At 43.4% G+C, this 23494-nt stretch overlaps 1 protein-coding gene across 3 annotated transcripts in view; it reads left to right on the top strand.

The window, feature by feature from the left end:
• The window catches only part of NEK1 (NIMA related kinase 1), a 1042157-nt gene that overhangs the window by 126015 nt on the left and 892648 nt on the right, over positions 1-23494 (top strand). For all 3 annotated transcript variants that reach the window (XM_078677052.1, XM_078677050.1, XM_078677051.1), the window contains exon 4: positions 897-980. In XM_078677052.1, the coding sequence (XP_078533178.1) occupies positions 897-980 (84 nt within the window). The remainder of the gene's footprint in view (positions 1-896; positions 981-23494) is intronic.

Below are 23494 nucleotides of genomic sequence, written 5' to 3'. Positions count from 1 at the left end.
TTGCATAGTCACACCCGATCAAGTTCTCCGCCTGCCTGCTTTCATGTTTTAGGGAGGGGCCGAGCCTGGTCTGTCATTCCTCTGATGACGTATCAGTGGATGAGTAAAGAGCAAGTTTCACCTGTCAGAGCAGTATGGTGTGTTCCCCAGATGCAAAAGTGGTGCAGATAAGCCTGACCATGCTTTAATCCATGAGGCACGGCACCCACGATAATGTGCTGCTTGTCTAACCACTTATAAGGTCCCAAAAGCGAGACCTAATGGCTATGCCAATGCTTGTTCCTTTTGTTTCTTATGAGGGGGGGGGGGGGGGGGGCGGCACTTGCTCACCAGCACGTAGAGTAGAACTTTATCTTTGCAGATTTCCTAAAGTCCTCGCGCCCCTATAGGTTCTGAATAAGAGTGCACGGGAATAGGGTGTATTTAACTGCCCGGGTCCTTAATGGCCGACAGGAGGCTTCGTAGGTGCCTGCAGGTTCTAGAATAGTTATGCTTTCTATTCTTTGTGGAACGCTGCAGTGTCACTCCCTCTTATTATTACCCCGGCAAGACGATATCTGCCCCAGTGTCTGACTACGTCTACCCTTCCCTGGTCCCCTGTCCTTTCCTTCCCCACCCCATCTTTTGTGCTTTGAGGAAAACCACCTCTCCTCATAGACGGTGCTTGAGAACCAGGGATATTCCATGGCACGAAGACCATCGCCACCGAGGCATATTTTCAATTTGCATTCCGTTTTGTGGCAAACTCGTAGTCTTCATCAATTTTATTTAAGTTTGAAAAAGCACAAGTGGAGCAATCTTTACGCCGTTCAGCATGGGGGTGAAATGTAAATGTTTATTTCTCTTGAGCTGTTGAAGCTGTATTATATAGTCTCCTTCCTTTGCTACTATTGCAGATCATGGATTGGTTTGTGCAGATTTGTTTGGCGCTGAAACATGTGCATGAAAGGAAGATTCTGCACCGGGACATAAAGTCACAGGTAGGTGTTAGGTGCAAGTTCCATTATGTGTCGTTTCGAGGCCATGAAAAAGAAATATAATTTTCTTCACATTGTGATCTTTGATTGTGTATTGAGGGACTTAAGAATATATATGTATATTTTCTTTCTGTATTCGCTATTTTGCATTCAAGGTTAGCATTTCTTTTAAATGTCTGCAGAACTGTGCTTTTATTTATATTTGTTTTACTGACTTTAAGGGACCTATTCACAAAAGCTATGTTTGGAATACGTAAAGCAGCTCTACATTATGTACTCCAATTCACAAACGGAACCTTCGGCCTGAGAACTCCACCTTTGCCTCTCTTGTCTATTTTGTGTCGTGAGATCTCTGCCCCGGTGGCAGAAATCCCCACATACATAAGTATCTGATTTAGTAGCAAATGAGGGAGGGGCAGAGGAGAGGGGAGTGTTGCGAAAGTGAGGATTCATTTCTACAGTATCGGTAAGGTTAAATGAAATTAAAGGAGTGGTTTTGGAGGTGATTGATAATACATAACACACATTCATTTTCAGTTGACAAAATACTTATTGAAATAGTCTATTAGTACCGCTGCCAAAACAGTTAATGAAACACCACACATGGCAAACCACTGGGACAACAACATACTCACATAGAAATCAATGAAGGTATGGAGTATCACAAACTCCTAGGTAAACATGTTAAATACATTAAATAACGTAAATATAACTATATTTAAAATCATTCTATTTTATAATTAGTTTTTATAGTCGAATTTTATTTTTCTCAAGACATTAAATGAGAACACATTCAATTCACTGCCCTGATAATTATTTGTTAGAAAACTTTTTTAAATGTAAAATTGTGTTAATATACATAACAGTTGAATACAATATAGTGTAAATGGTAAAACATTTTTTTAACTTAAACTACAAATAAAATATAAAATACAAAACTCGCATCCACGTTTGTGACACATTCACCACAAATGCTACTGCGAGGTGTGGGAAATAGTAAATAATCCTTTTAATTGAGTTTATTTAATTAAACAAATTATTTCCATAAAAATAAAAAAATCTAATAGTGTAAAATGTATTAATATGTTACGTTTTAGTAAAGGTCTATGATTCGTTGATGACGATTTAGTCCTAGGTGTATAGGACATGAACAAATGTTTTTTCATTATTTTTAATGTACACATTTTTGGTATTAGTTTAATTTTTTTTTTAAATATTCCCTAATAATGTTTTTAGAGAGATTTCTGTCCAAGATAAGTAGCTCTTCACAAACAAGTTCAAAATTACTAATAGTAATTTTACATTTCTAAGTTGAGATATAGGGGTTTCCACCTCCTCATTTGAGGGGTTGGAGACTCAAGTCTACATCTAGGTGTAAATATACACTTGAGGAGATTTACACCTAGGTGTAGAAATTCTACATAAGGATACCTATACATGCAAACTTACTTTAGTGATTGGGCTCTTTGCGTTCTTAGCTGACCGACCTTTCGAACAATAATTTCCTGTGTGTCTGGCCGTTCTGAATTGTGTGGTAGCCTGTATTAGAGGCTGTCAAATGCATACAAAACAAGGCCTGGGTTAAGGAGGGAGAGACCTTTCTCTTAGGATCATCCTGCATTGTCCCCTGTTTTCTCCTCCTCCTGAATCATCCCATCTGTGTGAGATTCATTATTCAACAAAGCATTTAAATGCTCTCTGACACTCTCCACACTCCCTCAGACCTATTCTTTTCGGTTTTTCCAACAGTAGTAGGCAGTAACAGTGTATGGATTTCATTTTCCTTTAAAATGTCAATGTCGGGTTCACAAGTGATTCCAGGCAGGAAGTCCAATACCTCGGGAGCGAAGCCAATATCTCAACCTTTCCCAAAGATACCTTTCTCACTGTGTCACTAAGGAACACGTCAGGGATGATAGGTATCCTCAGAAAATGAAGAGACCAAGTTCTGTGGTCTATCAGCTGGAGGAGTGATTCTGGCTGGAGGGGGTTCAATAGCTGCAGTGGAAATAAAAAGAAATACAGAACTACAATCAAGGTATTTGTACAGTGTATGTGAAACAGTAAAACAGTTACTAATATATAAGCCCGTATGTGTGTGTTGTCCCACACTTACCTATGACCATACAGGAGAAGAGATCAATAATAAAGGTAGTTCACCGGGGAAGTCTTGGTCTCTTGTAAATGAGGAAAACGAAAAAAAAAGACTCCAGGTTAAGTTCACCAAAGTTTGACTCCAGTGAGTCCTACCAGGCAGGTAGTGTAATTCCACAGGTCTTGAGCAAGACTAAATCCAATATGAATAATAAAGTCACTTCAGGAAATCCAAAAACAATCCACTCGTGTAAATTGTCCTGTGTCCACACGAGTTCAAACAGGCAGCAGTCAATGAAGGGCGAAATCCATTCGAGGGGGGGGGGTACTGGATATACGTAGAGGAGCTTGAAAAAGGAATCCAGTAAGGAAAAAACGAGGGCAGGGAAGGAAAGCCAAGCCCCGCCATGTCCTTGCTGGAGGCCTAAGAACCTCCCTTCTTACCAGCTGATCTGTCGTGAGGCAGTATGGGCCAACACACCACTATCCCATAGCCGTGCATTATGGTACTGGTAGTGCAGCCTGGGATCCCTGTCTACAAGCTCTAACAGTTCTCCCCCATAACGGCCTCCTCACAGGGCGAGGTTTTGCTGGATGTAAGGCATGGAACCTCCTGATCAATAAGGGTGCATGTACATGTTCAGCAGGCTCCCATGTTCTGTCCTCTGGGGAATAGCCCACCCAGTCTATTAAATATTGGAGTTTGCCTCTCACCCTCCTTGAGTCTACCACTCTTTTGACTTTATATTCTAGTTCAATGTTCACAGTTATGGGGGGTGGAGGGGGTTCAGGACAAGAGGGAGGTATTTATGGTTTTAACAAGGAAGTGTGAAAGACAGGATGTATCTGCATTTCAGGAGGAAGACATAATTTGATGGCAACAGGATTTATGATTTTGGACACAGGAAAAGGACCTAGGTACCTGGGTTGTAGTTTGCGAGGCCCTTCTAATCGGAGATTTTTTGAAGCTAGCCAAACAAGGTCCCCTATGGTGTACTCAGGGGCAGGATGTCTTATGTTTGTCAGCTAGTGTTTTCATAGTTTCTTTGGCTACTATCAAATGTTGACGGGCTTGTTCCCAAATTCTCACCAAATGTGTATGATGATCCACTACTGCTGGTGTGTGTAACACGGAAGGAGGTAGTCCTAATGGAAGAAATTTAGGATGGTATCCTGTGGTGACATAAAAAGGGGAGGTTTTAGATGTGTGCGTGGAGTTGTTATAGGCAAACTCTGCCAAGGGCAATGCTTGAACCCAATCTCCAGTAACAGTGGTGATCAAGCATCTCAGAAATTGTTCCAGAGTCTGATTGGTTCTCTTTGTTTTCCCGTCTGTTTGGGGATGATAGGAGGATGATAGCCTATGGTCTATGTGAAGGGCAGTACACAAACTACGCCAGAATTTGGAAATAAATTGAGGACTTCTGTCAGAGATGATAATGGACGGTAATTGCGATTCTCCTATTAACATGCCTTGAGAATCTAGATTTCATTAAAGACACGGAGGCTCATATTATGCAATGACTTTTAATTGCAAATCCAAGCCAGTCGCATCACGATACAAAGGTTCCAGAGTTTCCAATCGCTGAAGTCCGAAAGGAATCTGGAATTCCATTCGGCAGATACGTTCGATTTGTCTGGGTAGTATTCTGCTTGGAGGGAAATCTTGTGTTCTAAGCAGAACATCCAGAGTCTACTTGCTAGGTTGGAAAGGTCGGCAGATTTCATACCTCCCAACCGATTGATGTAGGCCACTGCCGAAACATTGTCCATTTTCAGAATAACCGATCTCCCTTGAATTGAGTGCTTGAAACTCATAAGGGCGTATAGGCCAGCAGTAGGTTCTAGGAAATTGATGTGGTGAGATGGCTCCTCCTGAACACCACCCATATTCTGGTCTAGGAAACAAGCACCCCAACCATGAAGGGAAGCATCTGATTCCAGCACAAAATCCGGTTCTGACCCAAAAATTGCTTTGCCATTCCAAGCCTCCAGGTTTTCCAACCACCAGTTCAGTTCTGCTTTGGCCTCCAAATCTAGGGTGATTCGGTCTTCGTACCAAAGTCCGGACCTCAGCGCCCTTCCTTTTATCCTTTGCAAGGCCCGATAATTCAGAGGGCCTAGGAAGAAGTCTTGCCAGTTCCCTTAGGGGAATGTCCTCCTGTCTTAAAACGTGACGGATCTCTTTCTTGATCTTCGAGATCTTTGAAAGAGGTAAAAGGAGAAGACACTTGGAAGTATCCAGAGTGAAACCCAGACAATTCCAGTGATTTTGAGGGGGTTAGAATAGACTTCTCTTTGTTGACAATGAAACCTCGACTTTCCAACAGATTCATAACTAAATTCAGGTCGAGGCGAATCTGATGCAGATCTTGGGACATTATCAGGATGTCGTTGAGGTAAATAATAAGTTGTACGCCTCGTTCTCTTAGGAAGGAGGCTACTGCTCTCATTACCTTGGTAAAACACCAAGGTGCGTACGAAAGCCCGAAGGGGAGCGCTTTGAACTGATAAAGATGTTTTTTCCATAGGAATTGTAGGTAAGGTTGATGTATTTCCGCCATCGGGATCGTGAAGTAGGCGTCCTTTAAATCCAGTTTGACTAACCAGTCTTCTTTTTGAAGAAGGTCTCTCAGGAGATGTATTCCTTACATTTTGAGGTGCCTGTAAACAAGAAATTTGTTGAGGCCCTTCAAATTTATAACTGGTCTCCAACCTTTTTTCTCCACAAGGAATAACAAGCTTATAAAGGTTAGAGAGTCCAAGGGAACTTCTATTATCGCTCCTTTCTGGAGCATAGAGGAGATTTCTTCCTCTACTATTTTCTCTTTCTCTAATGAGATAGGAATATCCCTTGGTAGGGAAGTTTGAAACGGAGTTTGAACGAAATCTATCATAAAGCCTGTCACTGTGTACAGAACCCAAGGGTCTTGAGTTATTTCCTCCCATTTTTTCGAAAAAAGTCTCAGCCTGCCTCCCACCTTTGGAGGGATAGAAAGAGAAAGTAAATGAGGGGGACTTACTTGGAGGGTGTGACGAGAATGAAGCTTGTGATCTTGCTCCTCTTGCTCGATTTCCTCTTCCACGGTTGGAGGTGTTGTAGTAATTATTTTGATATGCGCCTCTTCCGATGGGGCGTGATTTCTGGTAGGGCCTCTGGTTAAAGCTGCCGGAAGAAAGGCCCCTTCTCCTGGCACTTCCAAAAACATTATTGTTGAATACTCTCTTTATATTCTTCTGGGCGTTATCAAGCTCTGTAAAGGTCGAAACGTACTTTCCCAATGGTTTTAAAAGCTCTTCACCAAAGAGCAGTCCTCTCGGATTTGAAGAAGGCTCCTTCTCAGCCATATCTAAGAGCTTAGGGTCAAGTTTATAAAGGATGAGCCTACGCCTTTCTGCGTTAATGCTTGTATTAGCATTACCTAGGAGAATGAGGGCTCTTTGACTCCATCCCCTTATTAAATCTATATTGAGGGGTGTACCTTTAAGGTCACATTCTTCTGCGGAGTCAAGAATTCTGCTAAGTGGTCCAAGCACATCCAGTAGGCGATCTTGGCACCCTTTAAAAGCTTTTTCTAGGCCTTTCCTAGGATCGCGTCCAAGTCTAAACAGATACCTAATCAATTCCGGATCCATATTAGGGGCATAACATGCTTTTTCATCTATTGAGGGTCTTGAACACTCTGCCCTTAAAATATTCCTTGTCTCTCTTTCAAGAGGGAAGCGAATCCATTTTTTAGGTCGAGCTGGCGTTGGAGCGCGAAGCGCTCCCGCCAGCGAGTTCTATAGTCGCCGTGTTCACTGGCAAGGGAGTCTACAGCTGTGCACACGCCGCTACTGGCCTGTGCACGAGCCGACTCAGCTCTGTGGACGCGCACGTCTCCGGAAGACGTGGTGCGCCCGAGCCGCCTCCCGCTTGTTCTTTCAGCAAATATTCTCGGAGCCGTAGGGCAAAGTTACCGAACAGCACAACAGGTAGGCTTTTTACATTTATGAAGACAGTATGATAGGCCTCGTACACACACCTCCCCTTCCAGTGCCATACTAAATCAATCTAGCAGTGTACCCTAGGTATTGTTGGGTACAGAGTATTTGAGATCTTGCTGTTGGCTATGGGCTATTAACGATGAAAGTATTCTCAAGCTTTGTCTGCGCAATTACATATTTTGTGATGATCATCGTGATTTCCTGTTGGGGTTTTTCGGATCCAAGAGAGGTGTTAACAGTCGATAAAGTTGATGTTTATAAAACTGTAATAAAGCGTCCGGTCTCTTTTTTGTGTTAAGCTTTTTTTTGTTTTCTACACGTAGTATATATATATATCTATATATATATATATAGTCTAGGGCAGACAACCAAAGGAAGAAAATAATTTCGCGAAAGGCGTGTATTGTATTGTAGCTGAATGTATATAGTGCTTCTTACCTCTGAGGAAGTGCACTAGAAGAGGGGTAAGCACACTTACAGAGTGCAGTTTCAGAGTGCAGTTTCAGAGTGCAGTTTCAGAGTGCAGTTTCAGAGTGCAGTTTCAGAGTGCAGTTTCAGAGTGCAGTTTCAGAGTGCAGTTTCAGAGTGCAGTTTCAGAGTGCAGTTTCAGAGTGCAGTTTGAGAGTGCAGATTGAGAGTGCAGATTGAGAGTGCAGATTGAGAGTGCAGATTGAGAGTGCAGATTGAGAGTGCAGATTGAGAGTGCAGATTGAGAGTGCAGATTGTGAGTGCAGATTGTGAGTGCAGATTGTGAGTGCAGATTGTGAGTGCAGATTGTGAGTGCAGATTGTGAGTGCAGATTGTGAGTGCAGATTGTGAGTGCAGATTGTGAGTGCAGATTGTGAGTGCAGATTGTGAGTGCAGATTGTGAGTGCAGATTGTGAGTGCAGAGTGCAGATTGAGTGCAGATTGAGTGCAGAGTGCAGAGTGCAGAGTGCAGAGTGCAGAGTGCAGAGTGCAGAGTGCAGAGTGCAGAGTGCAGAGTGCAGAGTGCAGAGTGCAGAGTGCAGAGTGCAGAGCGTGAGCGCAGAGTGTGAGCGCAGAGTGCAGATTCAGAGTGCAGAGTGTGAGCGCAGCGTGCAGATTCAGAATGCAGAGTGTGAGTGCAGCGTGCAGATTCAGAATGCAGAGTGTGAGTGCAGCGTGCAGATTCAAGATTCAGAGTGCAGAGTGCAGATTTAGAGGCTTTAAAGACACCCCAAACGTGGAAAAGACTGCTGTTTTTCTTTGGTTTTGTCCAATCTTGTCCAGACGGTCACGCCTAGTATTTTTTTGCAACTATCTTTTCTCCTAAAACATTAATATGCAGGATTGCTGAGGGGTCTCCCCTGTCAGTCCTCGTGGTTGTTTTTTGTGAAGCCCCTGCTAGAAATGGCCATAAAACAATTGGCTGTTTCAGTTGTCTAGAAACACCACAGATTCTGCTTGACCTGGGCGTGCTCCATGACTTGCAAGTGGAACTTCACAGACAACTACATAAAAAAAGCATTTGCAATGCAATAGGTCTCGCATTTGCGAGAGTTTAACCTATTGGCATTGTAAATGACAATGCCTTTTATTTATGTTTTAAAAAACCAACACATAAATAAAAGACATTGCCATTTACAATGCCAATAGCTCAAACTCTAACAACTGCGAAACCTATTGCATTGTAAATGCTTGTTAATAAATTTAGAGACATGTTCCTGTGGAGACCATTGCGAGGAACGAGGATGTTTTAGATTAAGAGGGGAGAACATCTCCTCTCCCAGGGGGTTTAGAATACTGTCCTTCGAGGAAGAAGGAGTTTCGTCCTCCTCATCAAAAATTCCTACATCCCCATCATCTAAATCCAGAACGTATTCGTCTGGATCCATATCATCATCATCATCATTATCCGAGCCCTCTGGGAAGTCTTGAGCACTTTGAGATAGTGAGCCGCTAAGGGCATCCAAGGTATTTGGGCCGCGAAGGGCACCCAATTGTTGTGTGTCATAAGAGACAACTCTATTAGTTGAGGTGCGAAGACTTACCAAATATTTTGTGGTGTTAAGACCACCAATATTAAAAGAGGTGCTAGGACCTCCCGTGCTCTCATTGGTCTCGGTAACGGTGTGGTTAGTCTTCTTTGTACGTTTAACCCCAAAAGAGGGAAGTGGTCTTTTATAGGTTATAAACTGAGCAAAGGTCTCTCGCATACAGGTTTTCATTTCTTTTTAATCATAATGCGAAAATCTTGCTTATTAAAATTAGGAAGTGTTGCATTGTTCATATCCGACTCTGAGTCATTTTCCATCTTGCCCCTTCTTTTTTTTATTTATTTTTTTTAGTATAAATAGAATTTCCAATTAATCACCCCCTTTTTTTAAATTTGTATTTATTTATATAAATGATATCTTTTTTAAGGGCATATATGGCTGAAAACGAAGGCCAATGTATAAAATGTGGAGTTTATGCATAGTTATTTCTTAATATTTCGAGTTATTTCTTAATATTTCGATGGATACAATGACGAGTCGATGATCTTCCTGTGAAACGCGGTCAAAACAGCTGATTTCCAACTCTCGGTGAGTGAGGAAAGTTCCTAGGCGGGACACTCACGAAACATGACGCTCGCCAAGGAACTTTCCTCTAATGCGCGTCCTGCCATCTTCGCGATCGGAGATCACAGAGAGGAGGAAAAGCGCTCAGTCTATCGTTTCTAGCAGCGGCGCTGGAATCAATTACCCTGGCAAGTACAGTGCCTAAATCAATTATTCAGGGGCAGCGCTTCACTCGAGAAACAGCGCAAGGAGTTCAGCGCTCGATTTTTCACATAAGCGCCAAGGTTAACTACAGCGTAAGGCACTCAACGCACGTTTCTTTTGTAATTTTTTATTTTTAAATGTTTAACACAAGCGCTAGGGGTAACAGCGCGAGGAGTCCAAAAAAGCTCCTACAAGGTTCAAAAACCGCGCAAGGTTCGGGGGGAAAAAACAGCGAAAAACTGCAATAATGAGCATAGAGAACAAAGAACCTGAAGGTTAAGGCATATATTTACGATCTAACTGTAGGGAAAAGGCGTACTAAAGACAACCTGAAAAACAGAGGTTATACAAGAGAGGGAGAGGATGATCTCCATAAATTGCAGATCATGGGGAGGGGGGGAGGGAGGAGGTGGGAATAAAGCCACCCTTCATTCAAACCCCCAAATACAACTCTATATAGTTACCAAAACACAATATTAATGAAAGTATGGAGAGAAGATAGTAAGCTACTTATCTGCTTGGAGCCGCATTTAAAAGAGCCTGATGGTTGCTATGTTTTGTGTATTACTTTATCTCAGTGTTCTTATTGGAACCTTTGTATTGTGATGCGACTGGCTAGGATCTGCAATTAAAAGTCATTGCATAATGTGAGCCTCCGTTCTTGTAATGAAATCCATGTAATCGTACAATGTTCTGGATGAAAACGTCAGTAAGTTCTAAGGCAGTAGGGACTTTCTTCAGAGGGACAAAGTGCGCCATTTTAGATAGCAAATCCACTATTACTAAAACAGTGGTGAATCCCCGGGTCAAAGGGAGGTCTGTGATAATGTCCATACTGATGGAAGACCAAGGACTATTAGGCACAGGTAAAGGGTGTAATAACCCAGCAGGGACACAATGTAAGGATTTTTGACGGGCACAGGTAGGACAGGCATTTACATAGGCTGCAATGTCTTTGGCCGTTCCCTTCCACCAAAACCACCTCTGACATATCAATCTAGTTTTTTCGTCACCAGGATGTCCAGCAAGAGGAAGGGCATGGCACCATTGGATGATCAGGGTTTGTTCATCCTTCGTAGGGAGATATAACTTGCCCTTATGGAAGACGAGATTGTCTGTGATGGTATTAGAAGGGTTTTTTACCCATTCTTCTCTATCTATGGAAGAGTATACCTGCTCAAGATGTGTCAAGAATGTATGGGAATCCACACTCTTTTCCCCTAGAGCCACGATTCGCTCTTCCGAAATGATGGATACAGGGGTCTCTATGGACCATTTATGTTCCTTGCCGAGACGAAACAATGCATCTGCCTTGCCTTGTCTCACCCCCGGACGGAAGTGTATCTGAAAGTCATATTCTCCAAAAAAGGAAACCCATCGCATTTGTCGAGGGATCAAGGCTTTGGCAGTGCGAAAATTCTGTAGGTTGCGGTGATCGGAGTATATGGTGATGACATGAGGTGAACCTAGCAAATAATGACGCCATTCTTGAAATGATAGTTTAATGGCTGATAGTTCTCGTTCGCCTATGGTGTAGTTTTGTTCCCCCTGGGACAAGGTTTTAGAAAAATAAGCCACTGGGTGTAAGGTGCCCTTGTTCGGATCTCGTTGAGATAAAACCCCACCAACCGCATATTGCGATGCGTCGGCTTCCACATAGTAAGGCTGAAGTTCATCTGCATGTTTAACTATGGGGGCAGTGACAAAGCGGTTTTTTAGTGTCTGAAAAGCCTTCTCCGCTTCTGTGTCCCACATAAATTCTACCCCCTTTTTCAGTAGTCTAGTGATTGGCGTGATGTGGTCTGAGAAATGATCTATGAACCGCCTGTAAAAATTGGAGAACCCCAAGAAGGATTGCACTTCTTTGACCGATGTGGGACTAGACCAATCAACAATGGCAGATACTTTGGCAGAGTCCATATGAATCCCCTCAGGGGATATGATAAACCCCAGAAACGCTACTTTCTGTGTGTGAAAAATGCTTTTGTCCAAATTGGCAAAGAGATGGGTTTCTTGTAGTTTCTTTAGTATTAATTCAACATGTTTCACATGTTCAGTCAGGTTCTGAGAATAAATAAGAATATCTTCTATGTAGACAATCACAAATACGTCCAGATATTCTCTTAGAATTTCGTTGATAAAGAATTGGAATGCGGCAGGCGCATTGCATAATCCAAAGGGCACTACGCAATATTCGTATAAGCCAAATTTGGTGCGAAAAGGTGTCTTCCACTCATCTCCTTCCTTTATTCGGACCAGGTGGTAGGCTCCTCTTAAGTCAAGTTTGGTGAAGACTGTGGCCTTGCGCACCTGATCCAAAAGGTTGGAGATAAGCGGAAGAGGGTACTTATTTTTTACGGTCACCTTGTTGAGGGCGCAAAAATCTAGTCAAGCCCTGAGGCCCCCCTCCCGCTTAGGGATAAAAAAAAAAAAAGCGGGGACGAGACTGGGGAGGTCAAATGTCATATGAACCCTTTTTTCAGCATGTCTTGGAGGTACTCATATAAGTAATTAGTCTCAGGCTCGGTGAGGGCATATACTTGGCTAACCGGTAATTCTGCCCCTGGTACCAGATCTATTCTGCAGTCATAGGACCTATGGGGTAGTAGAACTACTGCTTTAGCTTCGTCAAATACGTCTGCATATTGTTGATATTCCTCAGGGAGAGAAGCACCATCAATTGAAGAAAGTGCACAATACACAGGAGTGTGCCAATGGGTAATATCTTGGTAACAGTGAGTGAGGCAATAAGGAGATCTTAATGTGACGGTTCTTGCAACCCAATCAATAAGAGGATTGTGTTTTTGGAGCCATGGAACCCCAAGTTGCGCCCCAAATGCTGGAGTATCAATTAAATCAAAAGAGACTGTTTCGGTGTGTCCATTATCACACAGGAGAATGATATCAGGAGTGTGATATAATATTAGGCCAGAGGAAAGTTCAGAACCGTCTACGGCTCTAACCTTTTCAGGATGTTTTTTAGGGATAAATTCCAACCCCAACGCTTTAGCTACTGTTATGTGTAGGAAATTACCTGTGGCTCCTGAATCTAACAGGATTGCTAGAGCATGTCTCTTTTGAAATGGCAAGAGGAACACCACATTAATAGAAAAAGGTTCGGGACGTTGGTCCAAGTGTTGGCTAAATGCTGTGAGGTCTTTAATTCAACAGGACTTGGTAGAGCGACCTCGCTACTCCCCAAGTAAATCAGTTTTCCGAAGATAAGACCCGACCGCTCTTGCCAGTGATGTCTCTTACATTTGTTTTGGGTTTTGCAGGACACTCTTTTGCAAAGTGCCCCCCTTTTCCGCAATATAAGCATAGGTTCAGCTTCCTTCTCTTTTCTTTTTCTTCGGTAGACAGTGGACCTCGAATCCCTCCAATCTGCATTGGTTCACTTGTGTCTTTAGGTTCTTTCTTCTCATTTCTGTTTAGGAAAATACGTGTATATTCTCCTTTCGTTTTCTCCCCTTTCCGCTTTGTCAATTGGTGATCGAGTTTTATCACTAGATCCATGAAATCCGAACAGTCTTCTGGGGGATCCATTATTTGTGATAAAATGTCCTTGAGGTCATCTTTGAGTCCTCTATAAAACAGGGAAGTTCTTTTTTTCTTCTGGCCATTGGGTTTCAGTGACTAACCTATTGAAGGTTGTGATATAGGTTAAGAGGTCCTTCGACCCCTGTTTGAGATTGAGTAATTCATTGTCGCTGGCCTGCATATATGAATGCCTTGCAAACAGGCTTCTCATTCTATCCTTAAACATAGCCAGGTTATACAGGATAGGGTCATCATTCTCGACCAAGGTTACTGCCCACAAGGCCGCGTTACCACTGAGATGTGAAATAATGAACGCGACTTTAGCCGCGTTATCAGGAAAGGAGGAAGCTCTACATAAGAACTGTAGGTGGCATTGGTTCATAAATACTCCGTATTTATTACTATCTCCATTGAAGCGTTCAGGCATGGCTAATGGGGTTTGAGGTGGTGTGGCTACTGTAACGTTAACAGGTGATGAAACAGCTTCTGAAGAGGTGGCAGTGTTTACTGAAGGGACCTGAAAGTGTGCAGGCTGGATATAACTGCGTTTGAATTTAGGGGTAGTATCAGTTGTTTTACTATCAAGGTGTCTCTGCGTTTTGAGTACCGCTAGTTCTGACACTAATCGTTGGTTTTCCCCCTTAACTAGTTTTAATTCTGTCTGGAGGTTTACTACGGCTGCCGCTAACTCTCTCATGGTACTATTAGTCGCTACCTCATCCAGTCTTATATCCATCTTAGTGCTTCGCTCAGGAGGTTTAATTAACGTGGGCTTGGCTTTCTGTCGGGTTCACAAGTGATTCCAGGCAGGAAGTCCAATACCTCGGGAGCGAAGCCAATATCTCAACCTTTCCCAAAGATACCTCTCTCACTGTGTCACTAAGGAACACGTCAGGGATGATAGGTATCCTCAGAAAATGAAGAGACCAAGTTCTGTGGTCTATCAGCTGGAGGAGTGATTCTGGCTGGAGGGGGTTCAATAGCTGCAGTGGAAATAAAAAGAAAGACAGAACTACAAACAAGGTATTTGTACAGTGTATGTGAAACAGTAAAACAGTTACTAATGTATAAGCCCGTATGTGTGTGTTGTCCCACACTTACCTGTGACCATACAGGAGAAGACATCAATAATAAAGGTAGTTCACCGGGGAAGTCTTGGTCTCTTGTAAATAAGGAAAACGAAAATAAAGACTCCAGGTTAAGTTCACCAAAGTTTGACTCCAGTAAGTCCTACCAGGCAGGTAGTGTAATTCCACAGGTCTTGAGCAAGACTAAATCCAATATGAATTATAAGTCACTTCAGGAAATCCAAAAACAATCCACTCGTGTAAATTGTCCTGTATCCACATGAGTTCTAAACGCTGAGGGAGAAACGATTTGGCAATATCCCAGTGTCTCAAAAAGAACGAAGTGTACTTAAAGTTGCAGCGATCTTAAAGCGCTGTTCGTGGTCAGCCCAGCTGTTAAATAAAGTTCTAAACAAGCTGTGAGCAGAACACAAACAAAAAGAGCGCGTCAGCCCGTTTAAATTGAAAAAAGCACGGGGACGCAGAACTTAAATGAAACGGAGAATTCTCCAAAAAAGCACTTGTGCTCTAATCAGTGGCGGCTGGTGACATTTAAAAGTGGTGAGGCGTAAAATGATAATTATACTGCACCGTAGCGAGCGAGCGTAGCGAGCGAGCGAGCCCGAGAAAATAGTGGGAAAATGGTGAATTTTCAAGCAAATTTGAGAAAGCAGGAAGGTTAATAAAGCAATTGTGAAAGTGCAGGTATTACATTATTAAAGAAATGTCATATAACATAGGTAGCTGCTTACCCCTTTCCCATATTCACCAAAAATAGCGTATTGCACTGTGAATACAAACACACGCATGCGCATACACACATACTCATATATATGTGTGTTAACTTTTAAAAGAAGGAAATGAATCTGTATAGGGTTTATTGTGCATTTAAATTCTTACTTGATATTACAAATTCAACCTTCAAGCGCTTACTTTTGCAACCACCACAAGAGATATATATGTTTTTAACATCTCTGTGTATCCTGGAAACAGCAACATTGAACCAAAGATTATGTGTTATTCATTTTTTAATAAAAAAACAGCCTACGAATCTACTATTTACTTTTCATTTCTACTCCCTGTTCAACAAAGAGCATAAAGAATTAATCATATTAAAAATGAATGAACCCTCACTTACATCAAGCTGTACTATCAGGAGTTAAACCATGTAATCTTTAATATTGTACGATAGCCAGATTCTTTTGTTGCTACTCGCTTCTGAGGGCATTATTCCGCAAACAAAGCCCTTGGTACCAGATACAATGATTTAGTAACACAAATGAATTTTCATAGGAGAAAATATTTGCGGCATTGAAGGGATGAGAATTGTATTCACCTAACACCAGTTTCTTAGATGGGCTGAATGCTAATGCTAGGGATGCATTGTTCTCGTTCCTGTAACCATATGATTGCTTCATGATGAAATGTGCAAGATGTGAATAGTTTCGTGAAGGCCTTAAGTTGACAAGAAATAGAGCATACCATAGTGAAAGGGTCTAATATCATTCTTATCACCTGCACTTTTATGTCACTGGAAGTGTTACATGCCTCATAGCATGCTTGACCTGCTATGCTCTATATGTTTTCATATATTTAAGAAGATAGGAGCCTGCCCAGCACCATGAGGGAAGGTATCAAGGTGGCTGCCATAGTAACATGTTTGGGAATGTGTATATCACGATAATTGCTCACAATTCTTATTGATAAACCCTCTGCTTCCCATCTGCCACTGAGTGGGCTTTGCACTCACAACGGACTAAAAAGTTTGCAACTTTTCAGTAGTTTCATTTTTGCAACTCCTAAAAGTCCATCTCTTCAGACTTTCTTTAGCTCGGAGTCCTTAGACCAAATTGATTTCCACACAACTGCCCTCCCATTAAATCTCTGTACTCTATCTATGCTGCCCCCACAGTGAGTAAAATGTGTTCTTGCATCTCTGCACTCACTTCATCTCATCTCTTGCTATTCTAGTATGGACCACCTATTCTAACTGCCTCCCTTCCACTCCGATCCTTGCTTCCACACAGCGCTGAGATGCCCCAGGGTGAGATGAGTGCTATATTAAAAATATTTAACATGACATAACCAGCGGTGCTACTCACATATAGCCTCTTGCATCCCCAAATGTCTTATTACCATATTCTTATTGGACTCTTCACTGCTGAGAGGCTGTGTATCTTGGCCTATTCTCAAACCATATTTATCTCGCATTGCATAGGGCGAAGTTGTCCATTCACCATATTAAAAACTAGCTAACCTCAACCACTCACTCGAACAGTTTAACGTGTGGTTTAAGGTTGTGAAACTATCTGCAACATGTTTATCAACAGCCTCAAACCTGAGATACTTGTGACTGTCACTGCATTTTCTGGGCCAATGCCTTCCCTTCAGTACCACTTTCTGGCCAATTATTACATTTATAACAGTGACGTCTGGCAAGTGGTGAGGGGGTAAGTGCAATTCTTTTCATACATGATGCAACTTTTCTTTATGAACAGACTTAACAATTCGGAGGGGGCAGCAGAGATAATTGGACTGACTGAAAAGCGAACGGAGGCAGATTTCTGCCTAAAATATAATTCTCGACACATATACATATGGTTCAAACATTTAAACACATAAAGAACAGCACACCAAACAAAAAGGAGGAGCAGTGTAAAGCATACCAATATATGGCATTAAAAACTGGAGCTGACTGTTAAAAAGAGCACAGTTTTCATCTACCACATCATTTATTATTGCGAGGCCTTTTGTCGGATTGGGGCAGTATCCTTACAGTCAGGAGAGGGTTCCAACACATTAATATTGGGGCTTTGTCTCGCCTACGATTCAAAGGTGCAAATAAATTTACTGTTGAAATGTGGTTTCCATTCCGGGACACTGTCATTCATGTCCATGCCCAACCAAGGCGCACGTCTTTCTTTCTTCAGGAATTTAGAGTAAGCATTTAAACGTCACATCATCACCGTAAACGTATCTACACTGTTTAATTTTAATAAACTGGTCTGCCACCATCTGTGCGGCGCGAACCTCCTTCCAGATCCTCAGCCCGTCATTAGGATCTGCCTGATTATGACCTAACGGTTGACTTTTAGAGGTCATTTCCTGGCTAGTTGAGTACATAAAAAAGTATATGAAATCCCGTGATTAGCACCGAAAAGCAGCTACAGCGAATACGGAATTCATTATGTGCGATATAGAACACGGGTGTGCTTCGTGCAGAAGTTTCATTTTGTATCAGATCCACAGTTAAAAAAAAAAAATGTTGTTTCTCTTTGGGACTTGCCTCGGTCGGAGTGGTTACTGGCCTGAGAAATTAGGTTGAAAATGGTGCGGGCACGACAAGCAAAAGACTGAAGCTAACAGGCGGCACGGTGCTGATCCATAGGCATCTGCGCGGGGAGCGGTGGACCAACAGAGAGTCGGGACTCGGGGTGGGGAGAAGACAGGCAGGGTGGCATGCACATGGGCGCTTTACACTTGACAATTATAATTTATTATTTACCGTCAGGGCGGCACAGTAAAAAAACTTACGTGGGCGCGAAAGAAGCACCAGGTGGTCCGGACCATCCGTAGTAGGCACAGTAGGCACAGTCAGCACTCAGCATACAACGACGACGACGAACTGGTCACGCGTCCTGTCTTCGTTAGTTAGTACTTTCACTTTACTTGTTGTGTTCTGGAACTTCTGGCAGCAGTGGCCACGCGCGGTGACGTGACACGTCCCAACAGCGTAGAAATGGCCAATCACCTCGACATGGCTGGATATAGCCATATGGTGATTGGCCATACAGTGCGGCCCCTTAGCAGATCAGCCAACACCCACGCGCGGCACCATCCTGCTGCAGCAGCCAATCCTGGCGCAGCGTTAACAGCAACACTGCGCCAGGATTGGGCTACGAGCAGGATACTATCTGCCCATTTTGAGACCGGTGTCCCGGGTCCCTGCCTGACAGTGCCTGTGTCTAGTGCTATAGAGGGGGGGGAGAGAAGGTCTACGCATGCGCGGGCCAGTCAAAATTTTGCCTACTCCTGGATTCTACATGCGCATTGCGCAGTCTTGTTGTCTACTCCGCTATTCTCTGCCTGTGCGCTGCCTGTCACTCTCTGCAGAAGCCCCGCCCCCCACGGCCCACTTCCTTATACGATGCCCGATCGATTCTGTTCTGTCATGCTTGTCCCGGGGCCTGTAGCGCGCTGTGCGCTCACATTTAATTTTTGCTCACATCACATGTATTTTTAATCAGAGAGTATGTTTTGCAGACAGTGCGGTCGTCCAGGCTAGTGGGGCAACGCCCCAACGCCCCCAATGGACGCACCGCCACTGGCTCTAATCAAAAATAAACAAACTGTGTCTGAAGCGAAATGCTTCCAAACGACGCGGTCTCCAGAAGGCAACGATTCAAGGCGGGGAACACGGGGATTTCACCCGGCGTCCGAGATGAAGGGTCCAGGTGCAGGCGATAACAGGCGGGGTGTCTCGGGAGAACAAACAGGCAGCAGTCAATGAAGGGCGAAATCCATTCGAGGAGGGGGGGGAGGGTACTGGATATACGTAGAGGAGCTTGAAAAGGGAATCCAGTAAGGAAAAAACGAGGGCAGGGAAGGAAAGCCAAGCGCCGCCATGTCCTTGCTGGAGGCTTAAGAACCTCCCTTCTTACCAGCTGATCTGTCGTGAGGCAGTATGGGACAACACACCACTATCCCATAGCCGTGCATTATGGTACTGGTAGTGCAGCCTGGGATCCCTGTCTACAAGCCCTAACAGTTCTCCCCCCTAACGGCCTCCTCACAGGGCGAGGTTTAACAGTCAACCCCTCCTTAACATTACATAAACCTTCAACCTCTAATAACTTTCTGCAAACACCTACATCTTTTTCTCTTCATGGTATGCAAGATTGATCTTCAATAAACTTTTTATTACTCACCATTTCGACTTTCATACACTTCTCTTTTCCACGATCTCTAAGTCAAGGATTCAACCATGACTGCTGACCTTCATACAGATTATGCTGCCTTCTTTCCTCACCATGCTCATGACTTTAGTGGTGAAGACTACCTTTTGAATAAGACGCCGACTGTATTCCACATTATTTATTAAAAGGTAAAAGGTAGTAGTGCTCACTATTATCACACATCCAATTTAAGAAAACCAAAGTAGAGAAATTGTGTATTTGCATTGTAAAGCGTAAGTTCTGTACCATAAAACACATCTTGTCACCAAAGTTGCTAGTTCTGTGGTTGGAATGGACACAACATAAAAGTATAACTGCAACCCTTTAATTCCTGTCAGGTAGTAAGTACACTGACAAAACAATTGTATAGAAAAGCAATCAATTGCAGGTCTATAGAAATGTATGCTCCAAGAGTTCTTGCTGATTAGCTCCGGTCTTATTTTACTTAAATTTTGCATCAAAGTCTACATTTTTTGTTTAAATTTCTTTTATTTGTTTTCAACAACGAGAAAAGACGAACGAGCCATTGTGCTCTACGGTCATCGGGATGCAACCCTGCGATCAGAGTGCCATGTTCAGCAACCAAAATCAAAATGAAAAAAGGGAGAAACATCCTCCCATCCCCTTCCTTTTCCCCTCCTCCTTGAAAATGAACCCATCCCTATTAGATGAAAAAACAAGGCATAAGCTAGGGAATATCGTCTGGAGCAGACTAAATGGTGGAAGTGTCAGGGGCAGTCTGTTTGGGAGGGTCCGCCAGCCTCAGTAATAGTAGGTATTTGGGGCAGGTGAGCTCAGTGAACTCAGATGTCAATAGCATAGGGAAAGAAGCCCACAAGTCATGAAACGAAGCCCCCGGGCGTGTCAAGGAGAGAGAAATTGTTTCCATCCCCAAAATGGCCGACAATCGATGTAGCCATCCTAGTCAAGTAGGGACCGTTTTGGTGCCCCAGTGAGTCAGAACATTTAGGATTGCTGCTCCCAGCGCTAAGGCCATCTGCTTACCCCTGCAGGATTTAAGGGAAAAGGTAATGGCATTGGGAAGGCCCAGAAGCACATAAGCTGGGAATCTAGGACTCTGGGTGTCGAAATGGGAGTCTGTCGTCGAGGATTTGTTGCCAATATGTCCCCAAAGAAGGACACTCCCACAACAGGTGTATAAGAGAGCTTCATGCGCCACAGGCATACCAGCACTGCGGGCTCCGGGTAGGGTTGCCCCTGTGGAGTCGCATAGGGGTGAGGTACTAGTAGGTAGCCACTTTAGTGGCCGCCTCAATAGAGGCAACATTGCGTGCTTTGCGTCTAGCCCTATAATAGATATCCGTCCAATCCTTCTGCGTGGGAGCCCTACCCAATTCACGCCAGCAGCAGCTCCAGGCACAAGTGCGCCTCCCCTCACAGAGCCACAGGGTAGGCTACAGCGAGCTTCTTGTCAGGCGCTTCTGAATCCCCGCTGCCAGGCTGCGTCGTCTCATCAAAGTCATAATGGAGTTGCTGGAGCTAGCGATGGACTCTAACAAGGTCCCAACGGCGGCTGGGGCAACGCTAATTGCAGCTATGCAGGTAAGACCTAGGGCATGGACCGGAGCGACGAGCAGGCACATTCTACTCGGCTGCCTTCTTGGCCCACCCCCGCGTCAAAAGCTTTTGAAGCAAAAACCTAAATAATGTCTATGGAAAAATCGTGCACAGAGCATGCGTATAAGTTTATTGTTTAAGAAAAGCTGACCAGCTGACATTTCCTCACTTCTGATGAGACTTTTTCAATGCTCTATCGAGTAGAATGTCTTTAAATTCAGAGACGTATTGTTATTCGTTGTTCTGGTAACCAGCAGTAGGTGAAGTCTCAATATGAGGTCGGTGAGGGATAAATAATAAACCAAGGCATGTAAGTAATGGCAAGACATTCTTTAATTGGTCATCTTCTTTCGTAGTATCAATCTGTATTCCCCATGATTAATTTCAAATGACATACAACTAGATCTACATGTATATGATGCACTAATCTTCACCTGCTTTCAGTATTCAACGCCCCCTGTTTTATTCACTGGAGCAACGACTTTATAGCTTACCTTCCTTCAAAAACACCTTACGATCACATATATTAATTACAAATCTCACCAATATGGCCTAATGTGCATTTCTCCCTGACCCATTTGGTCAGTCTAAGTTTATGGTAATTGGAGTGTAAATATATATATTTGTTACAATACTTATCTGTCTTTGCTACTCATTGTGCATGACAGTAGCCTGATAACATCCTAGCATAATAAACCCATTATTTGGCATACACAACATCTTACAACAATAATTTGTGAAATTCATACCTTCGGCTTGCAGATAAAAATATATTCAGGGTGCATAAGAAATATATATTTCAAGAGTAGTGCCCATGTCTGTAACCCCACGAGGCCTTCACATATCAGATGTTATCTGTGTGTAGCCACTATAAATCCTCAGGTATGGTTAGTCATAATGAAAAAAGCAACATTAGGAAACTGTGAACAGACTTGCACCGAACAAGCATATTCTAGGGTTAAGCGCTTAGAACCTGTTATTAGGTATGTTGAGGTATATTAAGTGAGTATGTACGGGAACACCGTGGCGCACTCTAGGAGGCAAGTCGTATAAGGTCATTGCTTGGAACAGAGGCTATTCCAGTCATGCAGGCACTCATTGGAAATGACACTAGGAGTTGTCTTCCGATGAATAGGCTGACTGTAAGTTATTAAGCATAATGTCCCTGTTGTTAGCCAGGGGACACTTCTATAAGCTGAATGTGTGTTTTCTCTGTGTAGGGCAACACTCTCTGCCTGAGCCTAGGCAATTATTCAGCGTTCCCCATGCGATGTACATAGGGGGCGTGGGAGATTTTCGGGTGATGAGCCTCTTAGTTGACCGAGGTCACTAAAGCGATCTGTGGCTCTTTGTTTTTTGTCATGGCGACGCAATCCCAACACACGTTTTCCAGTTATGCTTCACCTGTTGTCCTGTGCAGTGTGCCAAATGGCATATGACCTCATGCCAGTAGGAGTGCAAAGAGGGGCATGTGTAAGATGTCCGCATCAACAAGGTTACATCGGGGACAGGCGGCATCAGTGTGTAGAAAGTACTGATTCATCTTGTGTGGGGTGAGGTAAACCCTGTGGAGGACATAGTGTTGTATGAGGTGAAAGCAAGCGTTCAATGGATTCCGAATAGGACTCTCAAGAGCTAAGCTCCATTCTTTATCTGCATGGGTGGCCTAGGTCCTCTTCCCAGTGGCGGCAAAGAGTGAGAAGTTAAAAGCAGGGGGTCGGCAAACTAGTGGATCAGATGTGTACCCGCACCCATGACATGTAATTATTGTTTACTGAGATGCATGGGGTGCTCCTTCTGCATATCACCCCAAATGTTTCCCAGTACTCCGATCAGTGAGTTATAGTGAAAAATTGACCAGGGCAGGCCATCATCCTCTATCAGGGTCTCCGGTGGTACAAGGGCACCATCGCAATACAGGTCTCTGACTGTGTAGAGCCCTGTAACATGCCAGGTGGTCAATTTGGCTTGTGATGTAATCGGTCCTCTGTGCAGCGTACCGAGCACAGGGAGTACTGGTGCATAAGGGTGGATAGTTTTAGTGAGAAAAAGGCAAAGCTTATGGCAGCGGTAAGCAACCCTTAAAATCGATTGCGGTGTCAGGCGTACAGGTTAGTGTACGGGGTGAAACAGATGCAGGAGAGCTGATAGACCCCACACCGGTGAGACAGTAGCAGTATCGGTGAGGTATAAGCCAGCCATCCATCGGGCCACCCACTGAAGTTAAGAGGCTAGATAATATTACTCGAAGTTAGGGACCACCAATCCTTCCTTGTCTGTGGGTAGAATACATTACTGCAGTGCCACACAGCAGCGTGTAAAACGACACATTAGTGTCCACATTTAATTTTTCACGGTAGGTGAAAAAGGGCTTCAAAATACAGAGGGGAAAATTAGTAAAATAATAGAGGAACCAGGTTCACATGATCATTTTAATAAGGTCGATGCGACCTACCATAGAGAGTGGGAGAGATTGCCAACACCCCAACTTAGCACACACTGACGTTAATGCTCTTGTAAGATTCCCGGTATATAAATCAAGTGATTTAACTGGTGAGTGGTAAATGCGA

This window comes from Lissotriton helveticus, chromosome 2_1 (genome assembly GCF_964261635.1).
Source record: "Lissotriton helveticus chromosome 2_1, aLisHel1.1, whole genome shotgun sequence".
Lineage (NCBI taxonomy): Eukaryota > Metazoa > Chordata > Amphibia > Caudata > Salamandridae > Lissotriton > Lissotriton helveticus.
Note: the sequence above shows the minus strand (reverse complement) of the source record. Positions and strands in the feature narration are given on the sequence as shown.